General features: G+C 44.2%; 1 protein-coding gene across 1 annotated transcript in view; it reads left to right on the forward strand.

Moving 5' to 3' along the window:
- Window positions 1-12179, forward strand: part of ppp1r37 (protein phosphatase 1, regulatory subunit 37) — a 134072-nt gene that overhangs the window by 114319 nt on the left and 7574 nt on the right. Inside the window, exon 12 of the mRNA XM_073063888.1 lies at window positions 6114-6206. Coding sequence (XP_072919989.1) covers window positions 6114-6196 — 83 coding nt within the window. The 3' untranslated portion in view covers window positions 6197-6206. The remainder of the gene's footprint in view (window positions 1-6113; window positions 6207-12179) is intronic.

The following is a 12179-nucleotide window of genomic DNA, read 5'->3' on the forward strand; positions in this document are numbered from 1 at the left end:
AATGTGCAGCTACAAAAAATATTTATGTACAATACAGAAACTGGTGTTACCTGCATGTATTGTCACGATGCAAAAGTTGCTGGAGAATTTGCAAGTAGGAAGAAGTGGAGCAGTGCTTAAAAACTTGACTTTTTAAAGCGTAACTTAGCAAGCAAATCACATATGGACAGTGTGCAAAAGCTCCAATGAGAAAATCCTTCATTACCCGCTACAGACTTGCTATGTATGTTTTGTCAGAGTGCAGATGAATGAGGGGATACTCAAATCCAGAGGAGATCAAAGTTCTTATTTACAGTTAATTTTATTTCTCTTAAACAGTGAACAACAAACTGGACTTGGTAGTTTATTATCCTTTGAATAGCTTCAAATTTACTTCCATTTACAAATTCGTGTTGTTTGTCACTGGGCAAAAAATTACACAGCACAATATTTTTGCGTACACTGGTTATTACAAATTAGAGGGAGCATTGCCTGAGGCCATCTGTTGGTGGGTCCTCAGGTGGCTGTAGTGAATCCACAAATCATGGTTGGAGGGTGGATACCCTTAATGAAGAATGTCTGCGTGACTACTTAACATGGGGAGGCTGATGCATGGGCAGTCCTCAACAGATCGGGGTCAGCGTCCAATGACACGGAATGCAAGATGACTGGGACCTCTCACTGCGGTTGTGATGTGTCATCACTATCTGCCAGCTCCACTGTTGAGGTTTTGGTTATGAGTCTGGAGTTATGACATTATAGGTAACATAACTATGGATGAACTAAAATGAGAACCAACAAATAAAACCTTTGCTTCCTGCTGAGGCCACAGGATTGACCATAGATGTTGCATCCCAGCTGTCTATGTGATGCACAAACCAGGGCAGTACAATATGGAGAGCAAGCTGTTGCCCATGTAGCAAACTCCCTCTCTCCATGCAGCTGATGAACCCAAAGGAATGGCAGAGACCGATACAGTTTTGCACCAACGGCATTGCAGGAGTTTCCAGTCAGCATTGAACTCAATGTGGGACGGCCTAAAGGACTCCAGCTCCAGACTTTTCCCTCTGAGTTTACTCCCAAAGCCTTCCTCATGAGTGGGTATGGCTACAAGGAAGTGGAGGCTTGAGATCAGTTTTCCTTCTGCTAGATGAGCTACCAACCATGGCTGATAAGCCGCATCTGTCTGAAGCAACTTATTTTAAGGTGCCAGTAACCCGCCTTTGCCCCTTCTCCTGTCAGTAGAAATGGCTCCACTGGGCTGAGTAGCTAAGCCAGGCATGAATACCAACAGTTGGAATTTAACTTCCAACTAATACTTTATGGTTAGTGAAACTAGTCATTGATTGTTGGATGTCCTATTGAAACTACACAAGGGAAAGATAATAGAAAGGGTAAGACGAGGGAACACGCACCAGTCCTCAGAGAGATCAGAAGTGAAGAGAGTGAGCAATTTCAAGTTCCTGGTTGTCAACATCTCTGATCGCAGCATATCGATGCAGCTGTAAAGAAGGCAAGACAGCAGCGGTATTTCTTTAGGAGTTTGAGGAGATTTGGTTTGTTACCTAAAACTCAAGGTACAGATGTACCATGCAAGAGCATTCTGACAGGCTGTATCACTGGCTGATATGCAGTGGGGTGGGGCAGGGCGGGGCTACTACCCAGTGCAGAGAGTTGGAAAATTAGTCAGCTCCATTGTGGGCACTAACCTCAGTAGAATCCAGGACATCTTCAAGGAGTGATGCCTCAAGAAAGTGGTGTCCATCATTAAGGACCCCCTTCACCTAGAATATGTCCTCTTTTCTTTGTTACCATCAGGAAGGAGGTACAGAAGCCTGAAGACACACACTCAACGATTCAGGAAGAGTTTCTGTCCCTCTGCCATCCAGTTTCTAAATGGACATTGAACCCATAAACTCTACCTCACTTTTTTAGAATTTATTTCTGCTTTTTGCACTACTTATTTTAACATAACTATTTAATATACATTTGCAGGTATATACTTTAATTCAATTTTTTTCTATATTTATCATGTATTGCATTGTACTGCTGCCACAAGTATAACAAATTTCATGACATATGGCGGTAATATTAAACCTGATTCTGACTCTGAGAACCAGTCTTCGGGAAATTAAAACCTGTACACAATTTAACTTTCTACTAAGGTCTCTGTTAGTTGCAGTCAACCATGGATGTTACGTACCAGCTGTCTATATGATACAGAATCGGGTAGTATGATATGAAGAGCAAGCTGTTGTCCATGTAGCATTCTCCCCTTCTCCATGCAGATGAACCCAAAGGAACGGCAGAGACTAATACAATTTAGCACCAGCAGCTTCACAGGAGTTGCTAGTCAACGTTGAACTCAATGTAGGACTGCCTTAGGAACTCCAGCTCCAGATTTTTCCTTCTCCTAGATAAGCCGCCAACCATGGCTGACAAGCTCAATCTGCCCGAAACAACTGGTTTTATGGCACCAGTAACCTATCTTTGCCCCTTCTCCTGTCAGTAGAAATGGTTCCACTGGGCTTAGTAGCCAAACCATACATGAAGGCCAGGACCTTGGAACTTAACTTCCAACTGATTCTTTGTGGCTAGTGAAACTAGAAATTGGATGTTGGATATTGTCAATCCTATTGAAACTACATAGAGGAAGACAGTAGCTGAATGTTCCTGCTATTAACTCATTGTTAAGGGTGTATCCCTGTCACTTAAAGCACATTGCAGGACAGATCTTTTTTGTCTATTAACCTTCTGCTTTATAGAGTCATAGAATACTACAGTACAAAAGTGGGCATTTGGTCCATCTAGTCTGTGTTGTTCTATTATTCTGCCTAGACCCATCGACCTGCACGTGGACCATAGTTCTCCATACCCCTCCCATCAAATGATTGCATAGACTAGGTTACTGCAATGCATTTTTTACTGGCCTTCCAAAGCAATCTCTTGACAAAGTTCAACTCATTCAGAACGTTGCTCCTAGACTTTTAAATGAAACCAGGATGAGGAAGCATTTCACTCCCTTCCTAGCTATGCTACATTGGCTTTTAGAATTGATTTTAAAATTCTCTTTTGTCAGAATCAAAATCAGGTTTAATATCATCGACATATGTCATGAAATTTGTTTAAACTTGTTTTTTAAAGCCTTGTTCTCAATGGTCTGGATCCAGAGTACAGAATCACTTTCGATTTTTAATCCTGCTCGCACTCTCAGGTCTTCTTTTGCCAGGCTTTTAAATTTAAACAATCTCCCCCAAAAGATAATTGGCAGGTCAGCTTTTTTTTTGAACCACATTCCTAAACTGTGGAACTCAATACTAAAACTATAAGGGGTGCAGACTCGGTTGACTCTTTCAAACGCCAGCTCAAAACTTATTTATTTAACCTATTTATTTAACCTTACTTTTAACTAACATATTTTTTATCTTTTATTTTCATGTTTGCAATTAATCCCATTGTAAAGCACTTGGTATTACATCATCATGAGGTTTTTGCAGCTGTGGGGCTCTAACATTTTCTGTTATTTATTCTTCATTTTATTTTCTCTTTGTTTCATGGATGTCTGTGAAGAGTATGAATTTCAAGTTGTATACTGTAAACATTCTCTGATTAAATTGAACAACTGTATGAAAAATTGCTCCATAAATATGTTGTTGTTATTATTATTATTATTCCCATCCATGTACTTATCCAAAATTCTTTTAAATGTTGAAATCAAACCCACATCCACCACTTTTGCTGGCAACTCGTTCCACACCGTCACCACCTTCATGTTCCCCTCAAATCTTTTACCTATCTCCTTTAACTCATAACATCTAGTTCTAGTCTCACCCCACCTCGGAAGAAAAAGCCTGCTTGCTGTTTATCTTAATTGTACCCCTCATAATGTGTATATAAAATTTATACGAATCAGTTGTAAATTCATGAGCCCATCCTCAATACAATAACAAAAGGGGTGTATCTTGGGCGTCTGGAGTTTGTACTTGTGGAACAGACATTAGTATTAAACATCCAGGAGGTTTCTGCTAGTTGAGATATGCTACCATTGTAAGTGTGTAGTTCTGTAGATCTGCCTAACTATATTCAAAATGTTGACTTTGGGTGAGTGATTATAGTAGTTGAGTCTGCAGTTAGTCATTTGATGCTTTTCCAGCTCCCGCTTCTGTGTGTTAGTCACGACACTGTAATACGACAGCTCAGTCAAATCAGGACCTGATTTCCTTGGATTTATCAGTAATATGGTTGAATGGGTGTTGTTCCTTCTACATCATTCTGCACCCTGTGCTACCTTTCATGGTATCATCATTTGTTCGTTATATGCTGTGTCGTATGACAAAGACTGTTGCTTCCAAATTTTTTCTACCAAAGTGGTTTGCCATTGCCACCTTCTGGGCAGTGTCTTTACAAGACATATGACCACAGCCATTAGCGATACTCTTCAGAGTTTGTCTGCCTGGTGTCAGTGGTTGCATAACCTGGACTTGTGATGTGCACCAGCTGCTCAGACGACCATCCACCACCTGCTCCCATGGCTTCACATTACCCTGATCAGGGCTAAGCAGGTGGTACACCTTGCCCAGGCTAGCAGAGGGAAGGAGCGCCTTACACCTTCTTTGGTAGAGACATATCTCTACCCACCACCCTATGGACCACTATGTACTCTAATCCATAGATACATACAAAAAAGAAACATGCCTTTAAGCCTACCAAGATAGCACTGACCATCAACAACTAATAATACAACATCAGTCCCATTTTTTAAAAAACTCATCCCCACATTCTCATTGGCTCCCTGCAGATTCTACCTCTCACCTACACCTTGAGCAACTTACAGCTGCCAGTTAATCTACCTGAGTGGAGATATGTCTCTTCCAAAGGAGGTATAAGACACTCCTTCCCTTGCTAGCCTGCAGGTCACCCTTGGGCAAGGTGTAAGCACCTGCTTAGCCCCTCCAACCCCACCCACCCCCCCACCCAGTCAGTGTCATGCGATGCCATTGGAGTAGTTGGCAGATGGTCGTATGAGCAGTTGGTGCATATCACAAGTACTGGTTATGCAACCACTGACACCAGGCAGAAATTATTTGAGGAGTATCGAAAATGGCGGGGATCACTTGTCTTGTAAAGCCACTGTCCAGAAGAAGGCAATGGCAAACCATTTCTGTAGAAAAATTTGCTAAGAAAAGTCATGGTCATTAACCATGTTCGCCCATGTCTTACGACTTGGCACATAATGATGATGATGAATTAACCTACCAACTCTCACGTCTTTTGAGCACCTGAGGAAACTAGAGCACCTCAGGGGGAGGGGGGAGCCTGAGTGGACAGGGGAAACATGCAAACTCCACACAGGCAGAGGTCAGGAATGAACAGAAGTCATTGGAGCTACAATAAGACTAGGCAGAATAACAGTTTGGCTTGGAATGAATGGGCCGAAGGGCCTGTTTCTGTGACGCTACGACAAAGCATGTAGGGGATCAGAGAATATGACGTGGAAAATTGATGTGTGTCAGCCTTGGTTTTAAATGGTGAAGTTATAATGAAGAAATAAATATGGAATGAGGAAAAAATGAGGTATTAAATGGCAAAGCAGTAATGAGGAATCTTATTGTCTATTTTCGTCCTCTTATACAATGGGAAATCTGGACTTCAGCATGCTTTCTTGCTAATATTCTCCCACTGTTCCTTCCAACTATGCAATCCTCACTCAATTAATAGAAATGGTTGATCTTTCTGCACTCCACACTGTGCAAAGGTTAGTTTCATGAGCCCACCACCATCCAGGACAGTTAACAGGGCTAAAGTAGAATATGGGTCCATATGAAGGGTCTCGGCCAGAACGTCAACTGTTTACTCTTTTCCATGCCTGCTGCCTGACCTGCTGAGTTCCTCCAGCATTTTGTGTGTGTTACTCTGTCCATAGACACTGTCTGACCTGCTGAGTTCCTCCAGCATTTTGTGGGTGTTGCTTTGATTTCCTGTATCTGTATCTATTGCTTTGATATCCTGTTTAGAATATGGGACTTTTATCAACTGAACCATTGCAAGCTTCTTAATACTCTAAAATCCAGTTGTCTTTTTCATTACTTTGTTCTTTCCCTCTGTTAATAGATATGATTGTTTTTTTTTTAAAGAGTTTACAAGTCCTAAAACTGAAAAGGAATTGGAGAAGTTATTGCTGGAAGCAAGCCAGGAAACCTGCCGTGAAACATCGTGAAGTTGAGCTGGTAAGGAGGTTTCCCATTTCTGATTTTTAAAAAAGATATTGAAAACTCTGTTAGCCGAAGATGAATCACATGACTGGACTTGCAGCAAACAAACTAAAACTCGGGAAAGAGGAGGGAAAAAACTACAACAGCTTCTCCCAACAATAGGTGGCTAATTTCTCAATTGAACAACACCTGTCAGTCTTGTTTGATCTGACCTGTGCTTGACTCCAGGCCCTCAATGATATATTTTAAGTTTATCATCAACTGACCTCTACTTATATACAATCAAATGAAACAGCATTCCTCCAGACCAAGATGCACTGAGAATACATTTATCACACATAGCACAATAAACAAAATATAACCACAAATAGCTTTGTAAAATATAATTCAAATTTCATATAGCGTTCAACACAGGTACACAATAAACAGCTCACTGTCCTAGTAACAAGACCTCGGTGTTGGCAGGGTATATTCATTAGTCTTGTTTCTGCACTCACACATAGTCCTAGTTCAAAGGCAGTTAGCCATGTACAATAAATTCTGGGCTTGCCAATGATGTCTGCATTCTGTGAGCAATGAAATTATAACGTCTACACTTTAGAGTCATAGAAAAGTACAGCACAGAAAGCAGCCCTTGAGCCCATCTAGTCCGTGCCAAGCCATTTAAACTGCAACTCCCATCAACCTGCACCAGGACCAAAGCCCTCCATGTACCTATCTGAATTTTGCTTAAATGTTGAAATCAAGTTTGCATGCACAACTTGAGCTAGCAGCTCATTCTGGTGGTGTAGTGGCATAAGCGCTGGACTTCAGGGCAAGAGGTCCCGAGTTCGAATCCGGCCAGCTCCCTTGCATGCTCTCCATCCGTGCCTGAGTCGAGTGTCAAGCCAGTATCTCGACCTCGTAAAAAAAAACCTGGAGAGATTGGCTCCGCCAGGTTTCAGATGCCGAAGACACGCCATACGATGAACAATCACCAAAAAGATTGGTGCAAAAAAGCTTGTCATGACGACTCCGCCAGAAGTTAGGGTGTACACATACACACATACACCCCTTAACCCATGAGCTCAGGTTGTAGTCCCACCCAACCTCAGTGAATTTTAATTCCGCATCCCATTCCCATTCTGATATGGCCTTCTCTACTGTCAAGATGAAGCCACACTCAGGTTGGAGGAGCAACACCTTATATACCGTCTGGGTAGCCTCCAACCTGATGGCATGAACATTGATTTCTCTAACTTCCGTTAATGCCCCTCCTCCCCTTCTTACCCCATCCCTTATTTATTTATTTATTATTCCTCTCTCCCCCCGCCCCCAGTCCCTCTCACAATCACTCTTTGCCTGTTCTCCATCTCCCTCTGGTGTTCCCCTCCCCCTTTCTTTCTCCTGAGGCCTCCCGCCCTTTCCCTTCTCCAGCTCTGTATCCCTTTTGCCAATCACCTTTCCAGCTCTTAGCTTCACCCCACCCACTCCGGTCTTCTCCTATCATTTCACATTTCCCCCTCCCTATTTTCAAATTTCTTACCATCTTTCAGTTAGTCCTGACGAAGGGTCTCAGCCCGAAACGTCGACAGTGCTTATTCCTATAAATGCTGCCTGGCTTGCTGCGTTCCACCAGCATTCTGTGTGTGTTGCTGGAAAAAGCCTACTTGCATTTACTCTATCTATACCCCTCATAATTTGGTATACCCCTGTCAACTCTCAGTCTTCTACATTCTTCTACACTATTCATCTTTCCTTATAACTCAGATCCTCCAGACCTGGCAACATGCTTGTAAGTTTTCCCTGTATTTACTTATTTCCTTAAACAGTCAAAAGATCTCTGCCTCATCTGCTCTGTCTTGCAGGAAATGTTTCAACAGCCTTTTACATATAGAAACAAGTTCTGACCTTCCTTTCGGAGAATCTTTTAAGCAAAGAGATTTTGTCACTAACTTTTCAACATGAGGCGGTGGTCATTCTCAGTTATTTGCCAATTTTAAACCATTTACAGTATTCAAATTTCTTTTATCCTGCCCGATAAGACGAGTGGCAAACACTGCCTGGTTTGTCACAAGCTTTTTGCTTCCTTCCATCCAGTCCATCCCCACTATGTGTTGGTTCAGGAAGACTGGATACTTGCCAACCTGAGCATTCTCTTTTCTCTCCTCTGTCTTCTGGAAGAAGATACAGAATCTTGAAAGCCTAAACAATCAGATTCAGGAATAGTTTCTTCTGCACTGCTATCAAATTGTGAACAGTTTGGGCCCCATATCTAATGAACCTCAGTCTGCACTAGATAAGAATGAGGAGGAGGTTCGGTGATCCCAAAGAAACCTACCAGATGTCGAAAGGCTGGGAAAGAGTGAACATGGAGGGTCCTGAAGAAGGGTCTTGGCCTGAAATGTCCATAGATGCTGCCTAACCTGAGTTCTTCCAGCATTTTGGGGAGTTTTCAATAGTGCGAGAATTTAGGACCAGAGGGTACAGCCTTGGAACAAAAGGACAACTCTACAGAACAGATGGGGAGGAATTTTTTTTTGCCGGAGAGTAATGAATCTGTGAAATTCATTGTCCCAGATGACTGTGGAGGCCAAGTCATTGCATATATTAAAAGTGGATGTTGATACATTCTTCATTAGCAAGGGTGTCAAAGGTTAAAGGGAGAAGGCAGGAGAATGAGGTTGAGAGAGAAAACAAATCGGCAGCAATGGAATAGTGAGTAGACAATGGGCCAAGTGGCCTGCATCTGCTACAATGTCTTACTGTGGACTTCCAAACCAATCAACTCCTTCACATTCCCTTTCCAGTGGTACTGTCAGGTACTCCAGCTCTTGGTCATTCTATTATTGTCATACCAGCATTTCTTTTTGCACTGCTTCCGACTGCACTATGAACTTTCCACCACTCTGCTGTACAAATACAAATACTTTATTGTCACCAAACAATTGATACTAGAGCATACAATCATCACAGTGATATTTGTTTCTGCGCTTCATGCTCCCTGAAGTACAAATCGAAGTAAATATAATAAAAATTTAAATTATAAATCATAATTAGAAAATAGAAAAGGGAAAGTAAGGTAGTGCAAGTCAGGTCCAGATATTTGGAAGGTACGGCCCAGATCCGGGTCAGGATCCGTTCAGCAGTCTTATCACAGTTGGAAAGAAGCTGTTCCCAAATGTGGCCGTACGTATCTTCATGCTCCTGAACCTTCTCCCGGAGGGAAGTGGGACAAAAAGTGTGTTGGCTGGGTGGGACTTATCCTTGATTATCCTGGCAGCACTGCTCCGACAGCGTGTGGTGTAAAGTGAGTCCAAGGATGGAAGATTGGTTTGTGTGATGTGCTGGGCTAGGTTCACGATCTTCTGCAGCTTCTTCCGGTCTTGGACAGGACAACTTCCATACCAGGTTGTGATACACACTAGAAGAATGCTTTCTACGGTGCACCTATAAAAATTAGTGAGGGTTTTAGGGGACAGGCCAAATTTCTTCAGCTTTCTCAGGAAGTAAAGGCGCTGGTGGGCCTTCTTGGCAGCGGACTCTGCTTGGTTAGACCAAGTCAGGTCATTTGTGATATTCACCCCGAGGAACTTAAAGCCTTTGACCTGTTCCACCTGCGCACCACCGATGTAGATGGGGTCATGCGGTCCGCTACTCCTTCTGAAGTCAACAACCAATTCCTTTGTCTTGCTTGACGTTGAGGGATAGGTTATTGTCTTCGCACCATGCCACCAGGTTCTTAATTTCCTCTCTGTGCTCAGACTCATCATTACCCAAGATGCGGCCTACAATTGTGGTGTCATCAGCAAACTTATATATTGAGTTTGATGGAAACTTGGCTACACAATCATGGGTGTACAGTGAGTACAGCAGGGGGCTGAGTACACAGCCTTGAAGGGGCACCGGTGCTCAGAGTGATTGTAGAGGAGAGCTTGTCCCCTATCTTTACAGCCTGGGTCCTGTCTGTGAGGAAGTTGAAGATCCAGCTGCAGATCTGAGTGCTAAGACCCAGGTTCCGGAGCTTAGGAATCAGTTTATTTGGAATGATGGTATTAAAGGCAGAGCTGTAGTCAATGAAAAGGTGCCTTACATATGCGTCTTTATGCTCCAGGTATTCTAAGGAGGAATGTAGTGCCAGAGAGATGGCATCTGCCGTTGACCTGTTGCTCTGGTAGGTGAATTGCAAAGCGTCGAGGTTGACCGGTAGGTTATGGTTGATGTGTGCCATAACCAATCGCTCGAAGCACTTCATAGCAATTGATGTTCGAGCCACAGGTCGGTAGTCATTCAGGCATGCCACCTTGCTTTTCTTCGGCACTGGGATTATCATTGCCTTCTTAAAACACGAGGGGATCTTAGACTGAAGCAGGGAGCAGTTGAAGATGTCAGCAAACACTCCAGCTAGCTCGCTTGCACAGGCCCGGAGAACCCGTCCCGGGACGCCATCTGGGCCCGTCGCCTTCCTTGGATTTATCTTCAGGAAGGCTCTTCTAACGTATTCCTCGGTGAAGATGAATCTTGATGCCACCAGGTCCGGTTCATCCAGAGGGTATGGGACGCTCCTCTTCTGTTCGAATCTTGCGTAGAATAATTTAAGTTTGTCAGGAAGAGAAGTGCTACAGCTATTGATATCCCCAGCCTTTGCGCCCAGTGATCTCATTTAGACCCTGCTATAGTCTACTGGCATCCCTCTGGTTAGCCTGGGCTTCCAACTTGGCTCAATATTGCCTCTTGGCGCCCTTAATGGGTTTCTGGAGTTCACGCCTGGATTCCATGTAGTGACTGGTATCCCCGGACCTAAAAGCCGCAGCTCTAGCCTTCAAAAGGGACTGGACCTCATAATTCATCCAAGGCTTCTGGTTAGGGAATACCCGGATCGTCTTGCGAGACAAGCAGTCCATTTCCAGATAAAGTCCATGACAGCTGAGGCATACTCATCGAGGTTAGCTGCTGAGTCCTTGAATACTAACCAGTCCACCGATTCAAAGAGGTCACAGAGGACCTCATCCGTTTCCTCTGTCCAACGCGACACCACTTTTGACACCGTGACCTCCCGCTTCAGTTTCTGTCTGCAAGCCGGGAGGAGGAGTATGGCCTGATGGTCCGATTTCCCGAAGTGAGGTCGTTGGACGGAACGGTAGGCATCCTTGACTGCTATGTAGCAGTGGTCAAGTATATTCAGGCCTCTAATGGAGCAGGAGACATGTTGGTATAACTTTGGCAGCGCTTTTCTGAGGTTGGCCTGGTTAAAGTCCCCAGCTGTAATGAGCAAAGCCTCCGGATACCTGGTCTCAAGTTCACTGATGTTGGTATACAGTGTATTCACAGCACACTCCACGTCTGCCTGGGGGGGAATGTAGATCGCTGTCAGTATGACCGAGGTGAATTCCTGTGGCAGATAATAAGGACGACACTTTACCGACAGATGTTCCAGGTCCGGACTGCAGGAGCTTGTCAGTGCCACTGTGTCCGAGCACCACACAGTATTGATCAGTAGGCAGACACCACCTCCCTTCGTCTTGCCCGAAGATGCAGTGCGGTCCATCCGATGGATCGAAAATCCCTCTGGTCGGATGGCACAGTCGGGGGTGGCAGGGAAGAGCCAGGTCTCTGTGAAACAGAATACACAGCAGTTCTGCATCTCCCTGCAGTAGGCGAGTCTCTCTTTAAGATCATCTACCTTGTTCTCTATGGCTTGCATATTAGCTAGTAGGATGGTGGGCAGAGGGATCCTAAAGCCCTTCCGCTTCAATCTGACCAGCAGCCCAACTCTTTTCCCACGCTTCCTCGGTAATTTGTGCATCTTTCCAGATTTCCATCGATGCAGTGTGTTGTTGACAGCTCTTTGAGGTTGGACACGTCCCACGGGGATCGATCGGCGGGTCACGTCGTCGGGTGCTCCAGGTCGGGCCGAGTGACAGGGGAGGCTCCGCTGCCACTTCTAACTGTCAGGGGCCCAGGCTGTGGATCGGGTCGGGCCCCGAAGCCGACACTTAATCCTGGAGG

The sequence above is a fragment of the Hemitrygon akajei genome, chromosome 12 (genome assembly GCF_048418815.1).
Source record: "Hemitrygon akajei chromosome 12, sHemAka1.3, whole genome shotgun sequence".
Classification (NCBI taxonomy): Eukaryota; Metazoa; Chordata; class Chondrichthyes; order Myliobatiformes; family Dasyatidae; genus Hemitrygon; species Hemitrygon akajei.